General features: G+C 39.6%; 2 protein-coding genes across 2 annotated transcripts; one reads left to right on the plus strand and one right to left on the minus strand.

Moving 5' to 3' along the window:
* Positions 1 to 4,813: 4,813 nt before the first annotated feature.
* prlra (prolactin receptor a) lies at positions 4,814 to 11,867 on the plus strand (the record flags this gene model as incomplete). The annotated part of the gene is made up of 9 exons (XM_084047122.1): positions 4,814 to 4,834; positions 5,089 to 5,188; positions 6,859 to 6,991; positions 7,612 to 7,781; positions 9,140 to 9,306; positions 9,667 to 9,808; positions 10,300 to 10,396; positions 10,570 to 10,639; positions 10,722 to 11,867. The coding sequence occupies 9 exons, from the start codon at positions 4,814 to 4,816 to the stop codon at positions 11,865 to 11,867; spliced, it is 2,046 nt and encodes a 681-aa protein (XP_083903248.1).
* A 4,387-nt stretch (positions 11,868 to 16,254) lies between these two features.
* Positions 16,255 to 20,390, minus strand: ptges (prostaglandin E synthase). Its single transcript, XM_084046797.1, has 3 exons — positions 20,224 to 20,390; positions 19,677 to 19,759; positions 16,255 to 16,786 (listed from the first exon to the last, which is right to left on the minus strand). Exons 1-3 carry the CDS (start codon positions 20,329 to 20,331, stop codon positions 16,537 to 16,539), a joined length of 441 nt encoding a protein of 146 aa, XP_083902923.1. The 5' UTR covers positions 20,332 to 20,390; the 3' UTR covers positions 16,255 to 16,536.
* Positions 20,391 to 21,331: the final 941 nt, after the last annotated feature.

Consider the following 21,331-nt stretch of genomic DNA (forward strand, 5'->3'; position numbering starts at 1 on the left):
GGAGCCTACGGTACTTGAACTACATTATGATAGAACATCCACGGTTGCTTGGTTGTACAATGCACACACACTAAATGCTTCCTTGCAATTCTAGTAACTCTCAGCTTTCCCAGATCAATATCACGTGCAGACACTAGTTTTGTTAATTTAGTTTAGTTCATTTATAAACAGTCAACATAATGAATAGGCCTAGTTGCAGAACTATTACTGTAGGTAGGACCTCATTTACATATTGTGAGCTGCTGTAGCCCTCCTGTATACAGAACAAGGGGCTCATTAAAAGGAATAAAGCTATGTTGCTACAGTAGTATTCTCCTGGAACTGTTATCATGAGCTGTCCCATGAGAAAGGAACATTCTTTATTAATGATCTCTACAGAGATGGGGTTTACAACATATGTTCATGGGATCATCTTGCTACATCAGCCACATTTTTGCCTCTACATGTTATTTGACACATCCATCCAACACCATGAAACTGAACACTATTTAAAATGAGTTCTGAATAATTAACTTGCCGTATGTTGCCTCAGGTCAGGTGTATCAGCCTTAAAACTGATTTATACGTCTTTGTGCGACAGAGTTGCATGCCAAAAATCTCACAAAAACGATATTTCTTCACAGATTGTGGTTGAATGGTTCTGTTTCCTTTTTTACTAGCATCATTCAGGTGTTATTGCTGACACAGTCCAGTGTATGCCCTATTTTAGGTGATTAAAGCTTAACAATTCTAAATTACATTTTGATTATATGGAACCACTGCAGATGCCATTGTAATGATAAATGTGAACGTGCCATTTTATCATCACTTAACCACTATATACTTAGTTGTCCGGGGTCCCCCAGGGCTCTATACCTGGTGCTCCTTTTTTCCCACCAAATCTCTTCGCTGAAAATGCCAGATCTACATGCTCACAAGAGAGAAACTATAAATATTGCTTTGCAATTGTCAAGATAACGCTATACCATTTCCTCCTGACATGACGGACTATGTATTTTGACCTTGATTGTGACCATGACTTTAGACCTTTTCAACCTAAATGTTAAATGTTTGGGGCAACCCACTGATCATTCTCCACCAAGTTTCATGAAAATCCACCCATCCGGAACACCCAATTGGGTGGGAGGTTTTATTTATTTATTTTTATATTATGACAAATAGTGGAAATAACACAAATACAATTATTGTCCAAAAGATAATAAATGCAAAACGTCAATATCCTCACAATCACCCGAGAAATTAAACACACACTACACATTCAAAACAGATTTAACAAAAAAAACATAACATAAACAAACAGAAAGCATGACATGGCCAGAAATAGTGGACATTCAGGTCATTTAGTTGTTGTTATAGGGAGCTCTTCTCATGTTTGCCAGCACTTCACCAGCTAAGCAGCTTATTCCATTTGTGCCATTGGTTACGTAAGCAGAAAGCTAGGCTATATGTAGCACAAGGCTCATGCGGCGCCCTAATGCCAATTATCAGATCATGGTGAGGTTGCTGAGATAAACACGTGATGGAGAAGAGTAAATAACCAGCCACTGGCTTTGTGATATCTGTTGATTGTATGATGCCCTATAAATGGCAACTGGCTATAGAAATGTTTACATAAACATACATGAAAATAACCTGTCTTTTATGATTATGATCATAATGAAATAAAGGTAAATAGTTTGAGCTCTTGTCTTGTCAACAGTCCAAACAACTAGTTATTTTCAATCAGGTGTGCAAGCGGAACGCATATAGATAGAAAATAGATAGAAAATGCTCACTCGCTGATATTGTACAAAAGGAAATGTCTACACTGGGGTTTAAGGATGCTAAAATCTTAGTATTTACTATTTTAGTGCTTTACGAAACAATAGTGTACAGCATACAAACAAACCAAATATTAGTAATCTAATTTTAGAAGGCATAAGAATGACAGATTAACTGTATAAAGAGAACAAAATCCAAATTGCAATATAAAGAATTATACAGTGGTGGCAAATGTACTCACATACGATAACAGGGCCATTTCTGTCTACTCATTCTGTGTGTCAGCGGAGGGCTGTGGACAGTTCATTAAAGGACAACTTTGTTTTTTTACAACCAAGGTTTATATTTTAGCTTGTAATTAAAGTAAATAAAAGATGAGTGTTAAAATGTTTTCATTTAATGCTTTCTATAGTTTTAGCAATTTTCGGTATCTTTTTTTTCACAGTGGGCGGGGGCATTTGGGCAGGTGGCTAAATATGTATTTTTTCACACAGTAACCCGGCGATTTCTTTATTATCATTTAAAGTAGCTCTTCTAGCTCCCAATAACTCACATCTGGCCATCAAAGACCACGGGACCTTTTTTATTGTGTAAAAAAAGATATATTTAGCCACCTGCCCGAAGGTAAAAAAGATCGCGAAAATTGCTAAAACTATAGAAAGGAGTAAATGATTTTTTTTTTAACACTCATCTTTTATTTACTTTAATTACAAGCTAAAACATAAACCTTTGTTGTAAAAAAACAAAGTTGTCCTTTAAGCTGCCTACCAGTCAAATTACAAAATGACTATTACAAAATATTCTATAGCCTACTTATTAAATATAGCAATTCAATAACATCTCATTTCGGCCTGCATAGTGAAGAGTTTTAAGTTAAATCACCATTTGCACTCAGCCTATAGCAGACAATGTATAACATTACTAAAAGTGTAATCTTATATTTTACTGCTTTCCAGTGACTAGCTAAAGTACTTGTGCTTGTGTCCTTACATGCTGCACAACATACAAGAGGGATGGGTATAAACCTGTCATGGACTAGAGATGGGATATCTATTTTTTAACTGAAACATTTCTTTCTTTTCTCATCTCACACCTTTTTAGGGGCACTTGTGCTTTCTCTGAGAGTGTACTCTGAGAGTGTACAAATGTACACTATGGATTATGAAATTCTATAAAATATTTTTGCATCCTTTAATCTCAGTGTGGATATTCCTTTTGTGCTATATCAGTGTGTGCGTGCGTGCGTGCGTGCGTGCGTGCGGGCGGGCGTGCGGGCGGGCGGGCGTGCGGGCGGGCGGGTGGGCGTGCGTGAGCAGCCATTGTGACTTTGTTTTGCAATCGCTATTTTACATTTGCTTTTTAATCCATTTAGACCTGAGGCCGATTCTAAATCAGTAGTTCTTAAACCTTTTCGTGCCAAGAACCCCCAAAATAATATGTGGACCTCCCATCTAAAAATGTTTTGTGCCAGGGACCCCCCCCAGAAGAGAAGATTTGTGTTCAAAAATAAAAAAATATTCAAAAGTTTAAACACTTTCAAGATTCTTACAAAAATGTTCAAAAATAGCAGATTGAAATGTATCAATCATGTCCATTCGGTCACTCACAATATGATTTTGTTTCTCCATTATATGAGAATACATGAATACAATGAGAATATAGAATACACCTAGTCTTGAGCAGATTCTTGAGGTGAACATACATACTGTACAATTTTACACTCTATAATACCAGCAGTTGTCTCAACCAGATGGACCAGTCCAGAGCGGGTCAAAAAGTAATTAGTGCTAAATGAGAATTAGGGCACGGTCACACGCACGTGTCAGACGCATCCTGTTCACTTCCATTCTATGGAAGTGAACAGGATGCGCATGTCACAAGCTTCCCATTGTGACATGTCACGTTCAATGCGTGGAGTTCAAAATTGGTAAACTTTGACTGGGCTGCCGTCAACCAATACCGTAGGAAAGAAGCACATGGTTGAACGAACGACACACCAGCAAACTGGCACTGCATTAGCTACTCCCTTTCAGACGCATATGTGTGACTGTACTCTCACTCAGTGTGTCGTACTCCAACTGACTGTTCATCATTCCAGTAAACAGAGGAAATGCAGAAATACTATAAGAAAAGGTAGAGGTGGACTTTTTGCTGACTGTCATTAAGTTTTTGCTCATGCATCTTCAGCTATTGCATTGAGCAACTCAGTGCAAGTGGATGGGAGGGGATTTCCGGTGCCCTCTCTATTATTTTTAACTCTATGGGCATAAGCCTTAGCTCACATTACGCAATCAGCTATGCGTTCTGTGCCAGCTGGTAGTGGTAGAGGGAAGGGGACAGATGTATTTTAATCCAAGATTTAATGACACGCACAGGACACAAAGATGTATTTCCCCCCTCTAGCTCCCTTATCATGTTTACTGTAAATATTTTTATATATTTAAGTGTATTCTAGGCTATTAAGAATGAACGTGTGCATTGCTCTTGTTGTAGCAGCCTGGTGGTTTTATTCAAACACTGAACCTACCCAATTCTTTCAGCAATCATACATTACTTGTACATAACTACGAAAGCAGACAATGTTCTTTTCCTGAAGCAATTAGCATTCATTAGTCATGAAATCTTCAAATCACCAGTCGCATGTAAGCACTGGGCAATTAATTAGTTATGCAGAGAACATTCTCATTTTTTATGTAAATATGACATGGGATATAGTTGTAATGTTTTTATGTGGATAATAGTTAACTTTATTCATTATTCAATGGAATCAACCAAATAATAACATATTTAGCTAATTCTATTTCGTCAAAATGTTTACAAATGTTCATTTGTCCAAAAATTGGCTTAGAAAATATGGGCATGTCTGTTTTCAGTATATTGATGGTGCACAGCCACCTCATGCAACAACTGTGTAGAGTCTTATAATGTCTGATCAATAGAGATCATGAAGGAGAGATTTCGGACAGTTCTGCAACAGGCATATTTATATGACATCTTCATGTGTTTCCAGTTCAAATCTGCTGCCGAGCCAACCAAACAAAGCTATGGGAAAATGAACCGGGACCGGAAACAGGTATGCCACCTTCTGGAAATTCGGGACTACAGTTATGCACAAAGCTGGACCTTTCAATGTCCTTGATATCCTTAGGTTTCTGTTTAGGTCTTCTTCAATTCAGACCAGATGTTTTCTGTTGGCTTTTGGTCTGGAGATTGCAAAGGCCATTGCAGAATCTTTATTTTGGGCTCATGGAACCATTTCTGTGTTGTTGTTGGCCTGTGTTTGGGATCATTGTTTGGCTCATATTATCTGCTCTGTTTTCTCCACAGTGCTCAGACATGGTGCCAACATCATTTGGCGCCATGATGAAACCTGTGGCATCAGCTCTGTTTGTGACACTACTCCTGATGGGACAGGCTAAAGGAACTCGTAAGTCACAGCCTACAGAGTATCATTGCAATTTCAGAGGGAGTTCGTTGTGAGATTTATTTAGATTTATAGAGATTTATTTCCTGTCTATGATGACAGCAAAAGCTAGAGATGATATTGTTCATAGTGCTGTCACAATTTGTGCTTGCATGTGGGGAATAATAAATCCAATATATTGGGGTATCAATAAAGGCATTTGTTTGTAAATGAAAGTAGGCAGCACTGGATTTTTGCAGTGAAGCGACGGTGTCGCATGCCGAAAATAGATCTGCAAGCAGAGCTTGCAGATCTATTTTCGGCTAATGACACTGTCATACAACAAAGTATAAATCAGGCTTCAGAGTTTACTGTGAAATTAGTCGCTTAATTTCAGATTTATTGATTCAGACCTTTACACAAACACAAATCCCTACAATCTAAGAAATGGGAGGTCACTGATAGTCAAAGGGCACCAGATGTCCGTCTTCCCGAGAGCTTATATGCTCTTGCCTAGGATATAGGTCATCTGGTGCTCTACCAAAAGTATTGGCAATGTTTTACTGTTTGATGTTTAGAGTGCATTATGTCCTGAAAATTAGTTACAAGGACAGAGGGATAATGTCTGTCTGTCTATCATGTAGCGCTATTGCTAGTTGTTACTATTGTTCTAATTGATCTTTCAATATTGACTAAATTGATTAGTCTGATTACCCACTTAAGAGTTATTTCATACTTTGTCGTACAACAAGGCCAATGAAAAGAAATGTGACCCAATATTATGTATAGCACAAAACCAAACACTTTCATGAGGAGAAGCGATCAAAGGTTTATTTCTGAAGTATTATGCGACTCATAAGAATCCAGTCAGAATAGCACAAAACCAAACACTTTCATGAGGAGAAGCTATCAAAGGTTTATTTCTGAAGTATTATGCGACTCATAAGAATCCAGTCAGAATAGCACAAAACCAAACACTTTCATGAGGAGAAGCTATCAAAGGTTTATTTCTGAAGTATTATGCGACTCATTCCTCCGTTCAAGCAATGAAGTCCAGTGGTCTGTTGAATCCACCTTTTCTATTCATATACTGCCTGATTAAATCATTTATTTCGATTATCTGTTGCACCCCTAGTCCTCTTTAACCCATTAAGACCTGGAACTGTGTCATTTTTAGATTTGAGCTAAAAAGCATTATTTTACACTTTTGGCTATTCAAAAATAGCAGATATACAAGCTCAGCCGCGCTACGAGCTTGTAGATCTGCTATTTTTGAAAAATCGTGAAAATGTGTGCAAATCTTCTGAATATATATATTTTTAAAGCAAACATTTTTAACTCAAATCTGTGCTTCTGGGGGGTCCCTGGAACAAAATATTTTGATGGGGGTCCGCGACCAAATACATATAATTTTGGGGGTCCCTGACATGAAAAAGATTGAGAACCACTGATATAGAAACATACGTTTTTCAGAAAACTGTTGAGATTTAGGAGACATGTAGAATCGGCTTCAGGTCTCAATGGGTTAAATCATTTCGATTATCTGTTGCACCCCTAGTCCTCTTTTAATCTGTCAAAAGCATCCAAATTCGTGCTGTTACGCAATGGTGTTTGAAAGCACTACACTGTATAAAAGCTGTAATACAGGCTCACATCCATCCCATGTGTGAAGCTTCTTGTGGCGTCTCTTTCAGGCTACACCCCTCCAGGGAAGCCCAGCCTGACCAGCTGTCGTTCCCCAGAGAAGGAGACATTCACCTGTTGGTGGGAGCCAGGTTCTGATGGAGGACTGCCCACCACATATGCCCTGTACTACCGCAAAGAGAGGTCAGTGGTGATCCTCCCTTCAGCACTGTTCTTTTGCCAATTCATCCTGTCTGACAGTGGTTCTCAAACCTTTTAATTTCAAAGACCCCCATAACTGTGTGTGTGTGTGTGTGTGTGTGTGTGTGTGTGTGTGTGTGTGTGTGTGTGTGTGTGTGTGTGTGTGTGTGTGTGTGTGTGTGTGTGTGCGTGTGTGTGTGTGTGTTTAACGGTATATACATACATATATATATATATATATATATATATATATATATATATATATATATATATATATATTGCATATGTATATTGCATTCCGCTACTATGTGTGAATAGGGGAAGGGAGTCAACATCATGTGTTTGTGTTGTAGATGCAAAGAAAGGTGCTTCTTGCAATATACTTCATATGGTTGTGTGGACCTGCTTTTATTTAGTACTATGGGGGGATTCAGAAGGCCCCTATTTGGTAGGGGACATGTAGTATGCTCCCTCAGATTACCTAAAAGCAGATCCATTCATCCTGAACTAAATACATGTATTGCTCATTTTATATTCATTGCAAATATTTGTATTCAATTTACTTGTCCTGGCTGAAATGTAATGACATAATGTACCATCTCTATATCTCTCTGACATGGTAGCTCTGACATGGTGTACGAGTGTCCAGATTACCAAACAGCTGGAGAGAACTCCTGTTTCTTCAACAAGAACAACACCTCTATCTGGATCAATTACAACATCACTGTGGTGGCCACCAACGCTCTGGGCAGCAACTTATCTGAGCCTGTAGAAGTAGATGTGGTCTATATTGGTGAGCAATAGTTACTGCTATACAAAAAAAAACTAACCCTGCTCTCAGCAAGGCAGCAGCAATACAGTTACTGGTCTTGTTGCTGGATAATGTGTTTGCAAAATCTATGCTAAAATTAAATATTAAAGCTGCAATCCATAACTTCCATGTCTTACATGGGATTGGATCCCCGACACCAGGGTCTAAATTTATCAATGGAAGAGTAGGGAGATCACTTACCTATAACCACTGCAGATGTGCTAGTTACTGTATATTGTATTATCATACCACACAGATTAATTGAAATAATGTTTTATTTATTAAAATAAGTATTGCAGCTTTAAATATGATGCCATGCATTAAGCAAAGTAAAATCTAGCTTTCCTCCTCAAATACTAGTAATCCTATGAATTATAAATATTGTCCAGATGTAGTATAGTTACAGTGTATGTAACAATATGAATACAGGTAGTATATGAAGAAACATTAGTGTTGTGCTTTCATGTCACTAAAGAAAACACTGCTCTATTCATAAAGTTTTCAAAATGGAAGAGGGAACTCAAACATTATTTACAAATATTTATTTCTCATCATGTGCCTTTGAGGCTGCTAATCTGCAAACGGTCTGGATGCATCTCTTTCTAGCTGTCTAGCTTTCTATCAGGCTATCCCCTCATTGTGCACCATGTCACAGCCAAATCAACCCTGTGCATTTAATGATATTATCTGATTAATCAGTAATCGTTGTCTGAGCCTCCAGTAGTTAATTGACTGTACATAGTCATGATGACTGACTTAGTTTAGCTTGTTAGCTTATACTGTATACTGTAAGTGTGCGTGTGTGTGTGCGTGGCACTTTTGGCAGTATCTGTAGCTCTCTCCACCACAGTCCTTCATTTGACACTCCTAGTTAACTGATTTCACAATGAAGACACGGACAATTTGAAACATAAACTCCAGGGACATGGGGAAAAGAGTATAAATCATAAATCACGTCACCTTGGTCACACCGCAAACAGTCCTTTGCATCTAACCCTCCACTACGTTCTTCTGCGCCTGGAGTCAATGGTTATTTAACCATTGTCATGACATCACTGAGGTGGCCCAAATTACCAGGTCATGACAAGCTAATCTACCCAAGCCAAACCACAAGTGACATAAAAGTAGCACCAGCTAAGTAGCTTAGTTGAATGTATCTACTCATTCTCTCAACGGTGCAATATCTTGTATACTGGATCAGTGCCTCAAAAAGCCATGAGAGAATTAGTGTTTTGTTAGATTCAGAGATTAATATCTCTCTCTTTCTCTTTGACCTGCTCTGTCTTTTTTCTATCATAAACACAAACTCATGTCTTTCCTTCCACTATGTCTCTTTCTAGTCCAGCCACACACTCCTGAGAATGTGACAGTGGCTTTGATAGAGGACAAAGACGGACCCTTCTTCAAGGTGTCATGGGAACCACCCCGTAAAGCAGACACAAGATCTGGCTGGATTACGCTCATCTATGAACTTCGTGTCAAACTGGAGGGAAATGAGGAGTGGGAGGTAAATAAATATTAATTTTCCACAGATTAGGTGGTTAGCCTGAGATGACATTTCACCAGGGAGCCTCCAATCTCCTCCATCTCATGTTTGGAACTTTTCTGTTAACTGCTTCATTAACTTGATAAAATTATGATACAAAACTGCACATACTTGCTATTGTTGCCTTGTGTGGGTGCATGCGTGTGTTCGTATGTGTGTGTGTGTGTGTGTGTGTGTGTGTGTGTGTGTGTGTGTGTGTGTGTGTGTGTGTGTGTGTGTGTGTGTGTGTGTGTGTGTGTGTGTGTGTGTGTGCGCGCACACACGCGCACGCACGAGTGTGTGCATGTTGGCAGTCACACATCATATTCTTGTGGTTCCCAGGAACACCGTGCTGGCCAGCAGAAAACGTTCAACATCTTCAGCCTGCGTCCAGGTGGGACATACCTTCTTCAGGTGCGCTGTAAGCCAGACCATGGCTTCTGGAGTGAATGGAGTTCCACCACATACATCAACGTTCCTGACTGTAAGAGATCCTACAAACCGATACATGAAATACTTCGTATTTTCATATAATATAAATATATGAACAAATGGTGAGGTGAAGACCATTACAATTCATAGATTCTCCATATTTCAACTTTTAATGATATTTTTATATTAATAACCTACTTCGTCGTACTACGGTGTCACACAAAAGTAGCAAAAACAGCCAATCTACAAGCTCACAACATGGTGCATCGCTGCATGTTATAAGCTTGTAGATCTGCTATTTGTGCTATTTTAGAACAATATTTTAAGTGATAGTGAAAGTGGTTAAGTGTGTCTGGGTTTTATAAATAGTGAAACAATGAAAAGTATTAACAAGAACTTGTGACTAAATAATAACTATTGGAATACAGGTTTGCTTTTTGTAGATGTGAATGCTTCTTTTTTCCTTTTCCTGAAAAGTAACAGTTTTGGATATACATATAGGATTCCACCCGACAGTGACGAAATGTATGTTGTGTGTTTTAGACATCCCATATGAGAGGTCCATGTCGATCGTCATCACAGTCTTCTCTGCCTTTATCTTCCTCATCCTCACATGTTTCCTAAACATGAAGATCCACAGGTGAGAGAATGACAGAAAATACAAATAATATATTATATTGTTTTATTAATGCATTTGGTGGAATTGGAAGTACTGGAAAAGGTAAACCACCAATTAAGGAATTACATAAAAACAATAACAGCATTCCTATTCCTAAAATGATTTTTTTTTCTCCTTTTCTTTTACAACTCAAGTGTGAAGCACTGCCTCCTGCCACCAATACCTGGTCCCAAGATCAATGGATTTGATAAGCAGCTTCTCAAGGTAAGAAACACTGGAAAGAAATACAAAATATAGTGATTTTCCAGTGATCAACAACTAATGTACTGCATATTCCTTTGCATAGGATGGAAGATGTGAAGAGGTCTATCATGCATTGGTGGTGCCTGGTTTCCCACCAACTACCTTGTCTGACCTTGAGCACTTGCTGGTGGAGGACGTGGAAGTGAATGCTCCAGAAGAGCAGGAGCTGATGTTAGAGGAAGGCAAGGACCTCCAGGAGGGCTGTCTGAAATCCAAGGGTTCCCCATCTGACAGTGACTCTGGCCGGGGCAGCTGTGACAGCCACATCCTGCTGATGGAGAAGTGTGGAGAGGTGGAGGTCAAAGAATATGAGAGAAAAAAGGAGGCAGATAGGATAGGGCAGCGATCTGGCTGGGAGCAGAGAGAGGTCAGCCAGGCTCATCGAGAGGGGACCAGCCCTGACATGTGTGACGGGAGAGTGAAGACCTGGCCTTGTGTGTTCTCGCCACTACCTCAGTATAGCTCCAGATCCCTGTTCCATCTGGGCTCACTGGAGATAACCAAGCCGCTCTGCCTCTCTGACAGCTTGTTCCCTCCGCCCTCCACAACCTCCCAGCCAGCTCAGCACTGCTATGGCTCAGAGGATGGCCTGAATCTGGGGTCTGGCCTGGAGGAGTTCCGCTTGGGTGAGAAGCAGTTACAGCAGCTCCATGTATCCCAAACCCAGCCTTGCATGCACCTCCGGGAGGCTCACGGTCAATACAACATTCCCAGCGTGGGGCACAAGGAGGCCATTGGCAAGCTGCAGCTGGCCCCATTCAGGTCCATGGAGTACGTTGAAGTCCATGAGGTCAATAAGGATGACATGGTGCTCCTCCAGCCCCTTTCATCAGACCAGGGCCAGGGGGAAGCCCTCTCTCAGCTATCCCAGCGACAGGGGGAAGCCCTCTCTCAGCTATCCCAAGGGGAGGACTACAGCAAAGTGAAGGGGGTGGACAGTGGTAATGTGCTGCTACTCCAGAGAGAGGTGGAGGTGAAGGGACACGAGAGAGAGGGGTGTCCTTGTGACCACCAGGAGACAGATGGAACAATGCAGGGTTGCTGCACAATGTCCGCCACTCTCACTACCCAGACGCCATGGACCAAACCAAATGTCTCTACCCACATTCACATGATGCCACTTCAGGAAGAAATGGTCCTGACAGAAAATGGTTATGTGGACACAACTACTATTCTATTGAATCATTAGGTGTTATTTTGTGGACTTGAGTGAGACAAAACAAGCACTCCCCAGTAACCTGACTCCACCGTGGGTCCGTCTGGAGGTCACTGGCTTGTTGTGCAGTGCATTTGGTCTACATTCTCTTGGATTGCCCAAATTCTGGAGGATCAAACGTATGCACAATTAATAGGACATTGAATACTAAATGAGGGCAAAGATGAGCAAAGCTCCTTTTGGTGACATTTATCGGGGGAGAAAAAAATAACTGAAAAACACTGCAGGATCTGTGTTAGCTTTGGATGGAAAAGAAAATACACAGACTCCTCAGAAACTGCTGACACTTGGAAAGAAAAGCTGTTGTTAATTTATTTGTATTTTATTTAATCTATTTAAGATATTTTTCTTATAATATAAGAGCCTGATAAATACTGGTTTCATTCCACATCTTTCCACTGATGCCACTCTAAATTCAAGAATACAAAAAAAGCAGTTATATTTTTTTATTAATCACAATATTGAATTTGTGGTGGAAGTTATGTGTATGTATGCTGTTGTTACTAGTGAATATCTCTCCTGTAAAACGTGCAACAATGAGTTTTCTTTTTGAAAGATTTTCAAAATATTTCAGTATAAAGAATAAAGGGCTCAACTGCAATTTGTGTGATCTGGTGTAATACCTGTGTCTACAAAATGGTTTGTATCTAGAACTGAAAATGTATTCTACTGAAATTATTTCTGAAATTTTATTATGCTGGTAAATAGAATAAAACAAAAAATCATACTTAAACATACGTGTTTTTATTTATTTATGTATCAAGTAGTTATCATTTATTTGTTAAGTAGTAGTTATTGTATTCTGCTTAAATGTATTGAATTATATTATATTATTATATGTGTTTGGAAATGTCAAGCTATTGTGAATGTAGGCTATAACTGGTTACAGGAGTACGGATAATGCAAGCCTGGTACCAGCATAAATCAGTTTGGGGCTGCAACATGTTATCCAGCACATATTTTTTTTAATATATTTTATAAATAAAAATGTAAAATAACTAAAATCACCAGCTGTGTTGCTGAATCGACCACTGGTGCAATTTGTCCAGTAGGTGTCAGTGGTGTGAAGGATTTTGTCAGTGGTGCCGTGCTGCGTTAGACTACAGGAGGTGAGAGCACGCTCGTGTAGCCATGCGTTTAATTGCATTTGCAACAACAACAACAACAACAACAACAACAAACAAAGTCAAACAAGGATTCGAATGCCAAGTTTGGACTCATATATCTTGCCTTAATACTAATACATTATTGTTATTATTTATGTAAAAAATAAATCAGTGATTTTTGTTGGTTCATTATTCAATTGTAGGCCTACTCAGGCGTGAAATTCCATTATTTTACTCTCATCTTACTTTCTCTTCCTGTCCTCAAGAACAAGCCTGCTGGAGGTACAGACACATTTACAAAATATTTCTCCTATTTCTGTTCACCAAATGCAAACCCCTAGCCTGGCTCCACCCCCTGAATTGCTAGCTCAGGAGTGAAACGAAATGAAAATTCAAGTCATAATATTCAGTGTCAATCTAGCAAAACCCACCAGGGTCCCACAAGGAAACATGAAGCCTGTAGTATCCTCTACTGGCAGAGGAAGGAACAACAGGGGTATTCCCATTAACATCATCTCTTTATTGTCAGCTGATCAGTTTTGCTCAACTTTTCTTATTTATTTTCTTATTTTAGTGTTTTCCTTTGTTTTAACTTGTTTTATTTGACTGCTGTAGCCTACCTTGATAACATTATCTCTGTGATGCAATTCATATGCAGTGGTTGATGACAAAAGGGTGGCTGAACCTGCTATGTAATACACGCGCGTGCGCACGCTCACTCACACACACACACACACACACACACACACACACACACACACACACACACACACACACACACACACACACACACACACACACACACACACACACACACACACACACACACACACACACACACACAGACACACAGACACACACACACACATGCTGTGGAGAGGATGAGAGGATGAGGATATGAAGGAGGAGGAAGGTAAAGTGATTGGGGAGAAGAGGATGGTGGAGGAACCTGCCCCGGGCCCGACTGCTTCCTTTCCTTCCCTGACATACCACAGAGGATTTGCCCCTCTTTTACCCTCAAGGGTTTGTGCCTCTATCCTGGGAACCTGACAAATCTGATAGCTCATGTTTCATTTGTTCTGACTGGAGATTCCAGGCTATTATGTGTTTGAGGTTCGGGTTCCCATACCCTCCCCCCCACCCCAATTTGAGCCACTCTATGGGCTCCACGGCTGGCTGACTCACATCCAGGTTTGTGTGCACTGTGTGCACGTCCTCACTCTTGAGTTTTATATGTCATTTATTGTCACTTGACTGGGGGTCTTGACCTTGCTTTTCAGTGCAGTGTGATTAACCACTTACGGCCTATTTAAAACAAAAATGGCTGAAATAGCCATCTACAAGCTACAATTTTTGCCTATAATGGCATCAAGGTCTCTGGTCCCCCAGCAAGGCCACAGACACCGTGGTCTTCCACTGCGGCTTCTTTTAAAGTGGAGTTCCAATATCCAATCCACCCCCAATCCACATTTCACTCTCTGCCTGTTTGCTGTCATTCAAAAACAAATTCACTCTCATTTCTCTTTAGCAGCTGGTTTGGACAATTGAGAGAGTCTCTACCTTGTGTTTGTCTTTCATTAGCATGTGGAAGCATCATTATTATTCCATGAAATGATTTGACATGTGTGCAATACTAATCTATATTAGTCTGTTCATTTGACTCCAATGTAGTCTGTGGTTCTTATGATACAACCCAGTAGGTAACTGAAATAGGTAGAATTATCTGCAGAAGGCTGCAACAACGAGAAAAGGGGAGTGTAAGGAAAGAGGACATTGAGTTGTTTCCCTCTATAGAATATGCATGGCCCAAGGGCACAGGCAAGTCCAGACCAGTCCAGACCAGAACAGACCAGACCTCCTTGACTCAGGATATGACAAAACTGGACACACCCAAGCTACCACCTGTCATTAGCATTGTTTGAACATTATTATATTCATTATAATTTTAACTCATCCTATGAATGAACTTCCACGTTTCATCATTTCTGATGATTAAACTTTGCTATACACATCAAAGTTCATTGGAAAAATACGGGAAAGTGTAATCATTTTCAGCAACGAAAATTATCTTTTGTAGTTTTCTATAGCTGTGATCCCATTATACTTTATCATGGAACCACTTAAAGTAAAGAGGAATGATTTGAGTGCGAGTTTGCATGTCAAACAAACTTAAAGATACAGTAACTACACATTAAAGTAAAATCCTCACCGTTAATGTAAACATTTGGAACTCTTGAGTTAAATGAACACTCAGGATTTTACTGTGTGTTTACTGTTCTCTATAGACAGCATATAGGAATTACCAGCAACAAATACACGTGTGTTAGCCAATTGTATGCATGACTGAGCACTGTTCTGTGTCTCTGTCTGATCACCCCAGCCCAGCGAGCCCAACCCTTCAGGACTGTTCTGGACACAGCACAGGCCAAGGTCTTACATAAGAGGTAGAGGAATGCTGGAGCATTGCCGTGAACTCCTACATCATCACACATACACACACATACAGAGGGGCCCTCTACCCTGAGAAAAAGAATACACTCTCTCCATAACTAGGCTAAGTTAGAAAGAATGATGAGCAGGGTTTTTTTCTTCTCCAGTTTTCAGTCACTTTTATTTACACTTTACAGATTACATTGCACAATCACTCTGCCTCAAGTAATAAAAATAGACAGTATCCAGGTTTTTGTTAAAAAAAGATCAAATTATGCATTCAGGGAAATAATAAGAATTCAAGAACAAGTTTAATCTGAAAAAATAAGTTATCATGGAAATACTTTATCTCATCAACGCAGATAATCAAACATAACACTACACCTCAAACCAGAGACTTCAGGCTTGGTTCTGTTATGTGACCCAATAAAACTTTCTAGTTCTCTCTGGGTTCTTGCCAGAACGAAGTTTACTGGCCCTAGTACCTCTGGGGTCAAGTAAGGCCAGGTCTTGATTCAATGAAACAGAACACAGCTTCAACATCTGTTCCACTGAGTCTTGCAAAGTTATGTAAAATAGAACAGTTCTCAACCTGCCATTTTCCATTGTGCCTCAGCTGAATGTAGCAGACAGATGTTAACATATAAATATAGACGTTAATATATGCGCAGACGGCAGATACATCTGTGAAGGTAGACAGCTGTTAATCACTACATTTTATGAGTTCATCCTCCCAGTCCAGGCCCAGCTGCTTTAAACAAATGTATAACTTTGTCTCTTAAGACACTTCAGATTCTGTGCGGTCGATAAAAAACAAGATAAAATACAAGAAAAACGACCTTCATTTGAAAATATACAGTACATGATAATACAATCCATTAACTTCAAACAACTTCCCCAGCTAGAAACGAAGAAGTTCTCACATTTTGACTTTTATGTATAAAACTAATAAAATACAATACTGACAATATTTCACAAAACTCTGGTGTAAGCAGACACCATTATTGCACTAGGACTGATGATCATGTATCTTTATATATATATGTTTGTATATATATATATATGAGCCACAACCCCACAGCAGTTCAGTCACTTATTCAGAGATGTTAGGCATATGTGGCCACTGCAATGAGGACCTGTATTGCCATGGAAACACAGGGCACTTGCCCGATGATGTAGGCCAACGACCGTGTGGGTGCCCGCATGGCAAACAGGTAGGCCACACTGTGTAGCGTTCTGGCTAGGAAAAACACCAGGAAATGCAGCCGGGCCACGGCCAATGAGGGTCCAGTAAGGCAGTAGACGGCCCCCACGAATAGGAAAGGCAAAATGTTCTCCATGTCGTTACGGTGAGCCCTGCATGGGAGACAAAACACAGTCAGTCACCCTGTTATCTACACTGTAAAATCCTGAGTGACAATTTAACTCTGAGAGTGTAGAAATGGAACGAACTGGATCTGTAAAGGTCCATTTGGTGAGTTCACAGCAAAATATTTGTAGGCTGTAAATTGTAAATTTAACTGAGTGTAGAAATGTGTCCAAACACATTTGTAATGCTTATTTTTTTTACCTTCATGAGTGCAAAGTGCAAACCCATTATTATAAGTTTAAAAGGCACATACACAGGTATGCCTACACACACATGTACACGCACAGACATGCAACCAAACCCTAAATCCAAGGCCTAACCCGAAAATAGTCCCTTGAGCTATTTGAGGTTGAAAAAGTGTCCTTGCTTTCTGGTCAAATGTCATCATTCCCACAATTTTGCTACTCTTGTTTTCTTATTCAATAATGTCTTTTCCACATAAAACTGGGAAACACGTTGACACACATCTGTTTTTTATATAGGGCATTGCTCAATCGTTCCCCTCACTTCCCATAATTATTTCTGAATGCCGACGAACTTTACTTGCTCTTTTTTCCAGGAATTGTAATGATAGAAGGACGCAAGTCATTAAATTAAAACCCTGCATTGCATGAAGATTATTCTGTCTTTGAGTCATGACAGATGATCCACCTTAATTCCGTTTGACTTAAGGTGGATCATGAACTTTCCTCTGAAGTGATGTTGTGTCAGTGACAGTGTAAGCATAGCGAATACAGTGTGCTGAGGAAAACCACTGGATTGCATTCCATGCTACGGACATGACATCAGTAGCTACTGTACTTCAAAGGAAGGACAATGATTAATTATACAAGATGAAAAACATCTGTTACCCAACATTCCCTGTCACCAAAAAGCATGACTTTTCATTATGATTCATTGCCATGTCACCTAAAATGCAATTTCCTGTAAAAATGTCACTTTCAATTTTTTTCTCCATAAAGCCACATGTCTTATAGGTTTGCCTGGTGCCTAATTAGGCTGTGTTTTCATTAAGCTGTGACCTCGGCCCCTGTAGCTGCTTCTTGGAATGCCTGACTAATCAGAATCTGTGGATGTCATAGACCCACTAGCCCCCGCCAGCCCCCCACCCACCCCGTTTCCTGTGCAACCACAAAGGAAACTTAGAAAGAAATATTATTTTAGGAGCCCTGCACTGGAAGACAAAAACTAAATAAAACCAGCCGCACACAACACAAGCACAGCATTGGTAGAGCTAGAAAGGGATGTGATTATATCTATCCTGGGGCCTGAATGTCATAACATTCCCTGATTAGATTTCATTTGTGATGCTAGATAATTGTGTGCGAGTGCACAAATGTTTCCTGTCATTAAAAGATATAAAATATGGGTCTTGGAGGGTGATGAGAGGAGGGGGATCAGGGATTATAAAGTTTATAGTGTGTTGAGAAAGCATGCAGCTGCTGTCCTCAGCACCACGGATCATTTCCTGGCAAGTTAAAACAAAACAAGCATTCCCTGCTGTAGGACGGTGAACAACCATTCCCAGGGGGCTATACTTGGTCTGCTCCTTGTTTCCCTCTACACCAACACTCTTCAAGGAAAATAGTGTGAGCTTGTAGATCTGCTATTTTCACAGAATGTTAACCATGTGGGTGAATATGCATTTATTCATTCTGTAACACTACTGTGGGTGAACAGCCATCTAAAAAGAAGATCCAACTGTGGACCTCTAAGATTCCACTTCTACAATTGAATTAACTCTGCATCTAATAATGCAATGCAGTGACTGATCTTTGGCTGTCTAAATCGCTCAAAACTTTTGAACTATTACACATATGGCTGAGATTTAGAAGTAGGACCCATGCACATTCAAGCACCTCAGTGTGACCAATGCATATCATTCGCTGTTTTTCTTTACCTTCTATCCAATCTCGGAGCCCAGATGCAACTGAAAAAGGAAAAACAGCGACCTCTGTTCGTCCCTCCTCAGTCTCTCACGCAGTGCAGAATCTGTTCTTGAGAGATTACCTTCTATCTACCTTCTCTGCTATTCTTAAAAGGAGCACTTCAACATTTTATCTTATCTTCATATAATTGGTCCTCACTAATGCTCATTATAAGATGGTATAATTACTCACTCTGCATCTCAGAGGTGGGCTGTGGATAGTTCAGCTTCTATTTACGCATGCTAACTTTCTAGGATGAGAAATTCTGTAGTTTCCATTAGCTTGGAATCCCCATCGATGACATCATTGGCAGGCATGTTTCTGAACTCCCTCCTCCGACTGAGACACAGAGCGAGTATACAGAAGTGATGACATCTTATGAGCATTGGTGAGGACCAGTTATTTGAAGATGAAGGAATGTAGTACCCCTTTAATCATTTATTTGTTATTATAGAATTTTGTCTAACAATTAATTTAAAAAATATGTTAATTTCATTACGAAATACCTGCACTAAATAGGCAATAGTATAGGCCTAGGAATTCACACTCCAAAAGTTCCATCAAACTTTTTTTGACCCGTTTGAAATTAATGTATAGCTGGGAGTAGACACAACAGATGCAGCACAGCAACAAAATGAACATACATACAAGTGTGACACACACAGACACACACACACACACACACACACACACACATACACACACGCACACACGCACGCACACACGCAAGCACGCACGCACACACACACTTTTAGAGTTTCCACACTTTTAGAGTTTCCCCACTATCCCTCATGAGACTACAGGCTATTCATCTCATCTCATGGCATGCTATACTCAACATATAGACTACTTTTTACACCAATTCAAACGTTAACGTTGTGATGACTGTAGCTAAGCCTATTTCACACGAATAAAGCAGGCCTACTGAACAATCCCTGTAGTGTCTCACCTTAGGCAACGTTCCACGGTGGGATCCTCTCTGCAGAACTGAAGACCCCCATGTCTGACTGCATCCTCAGGGTTGGTGAAAGCCTTTTAGAGCCAAGAATGGAAAAATAGTCATACTCTCTCAAAGGACATTGCATGTGGTGCTGCCTTCAGTGCCTTGTTTAAGCTCTATAAATTAATGAATAGCTTCTGATGTTTTTACACTTTCAACTGGCCCTACAAGCTCACAATGCATTGCGATGAATGAATATGTATATGAACAACACAATATGAACAAGTACTCTACCTAAGTCCAATTTTGAGGTATTTTTACTTTACTGCAGTATTTCCAATTTTCAGTACTTCTACCTCTACTTTCAGTACTCCACGACATCTCAGAGGAAAATATTGTACTTTTACTCCACTACAAGTATTTGAAAACTTTAAGTTACTAGTTACTTTCTAGATTTTGATTATTATTACAAAACATACATTACAAAACATACATTACATACATTATTGAATGAATATGTAGGGCTTTAAATGATGGATATTTTTAGGTCACTCACCTTTTTTCGAAGCCTCACTTGTCCAGTTATTATTGCTATAATGTACATCTTTATTATAAGAAGTACAGCATAGAAAATGAAACACGAGCAAACGTCATCATATATCATGATTGTTCCTTTAAAGTCCCCGAAATCCTTGTCAGTTATTGCAGCAGGCTGCTGAGGAGGACGCGTGCGGCAGAGAAAATGAAGTAGACTCACTTTCAGAGACGTTTATATAGCGCACCCCTCCCCCAAGACTACGCTAGAACTTTCACTGGATCCCAAAAACTGGGTCGGCACCCATTTGTGGGTCGCAGACACATTTTCATGGGTCCCTTAATTTTTTCGTTTCCTACTTTTTGTTTTTAATTATTATTATTAAAAAATAAAATTAAAAAAGTTTTTCATGAACTAAAACAAATTCAATGATTTTTTTTCCAAAAAAGAATTCATAAATAAATGAAATAAATCAAACAAATTCCATAAATTAGAAAATATTAATGCTTAAGAAGATATCTACAAGCTCACTCGCATCATGATGCCTTGTGAGCTTGTAGATCTGCTATTTTCACTAGTTTGGGTACTGGGGGAGACATCAAATTTCTCTTTTGGGTCTCGAGCCAGGGAACCAGTTGACCCCTTGAGCCTAAAAATGTATAAACAGCCTACAATGTACATTTTGACAGATTGAAAATACTATGATTTTTATCTGACACATTAAAAACAAAAAAATAAACCTGTCCAGCCATTATTTATGCCCCACACCTCCTCTAGTCTGCACGCCCTAGCGTGTTTGATGTGGTGAATGTTGGAGCATGTCCATGTGTTCCCCCCTCTGGGCATGGAATTTACACCAGGTCGCTCAAATACTAAACTTTCACTAGGAGCATAATAGTTCGAAGAGGTTATAGCATAATTAGATTGAAGTGAATACACAGGTCCCCAATGGAAACAAGCCATAGTGCTTTCTTGGGTTTTAATCCTTTTAGCATCCTTTTGTATTGAAATGTACTTTTTTTTTTCAAACTGTTAATAAAGTGTTCAATCAATCAATCAAAGTGACTGTCATAATTTTGTCGGTTGGTAACAATATGTATATCTCATTAATGGTTGAGCTCTTGTTCAA

The sequence above is a fragment of the Gymnoscopelus microlampas genome (assembly GCF_963454915.1).
Source record: "Gymnoscopelus microlampas genome assembly, chromosome: 21".
Lineage (NCBI taxonomy): Eukaryota > Metazoa > Chordata > Actinopteri > Myctophiformes > Myctophidae > Gymnoscopelus > Gymnoscopelus microlampas.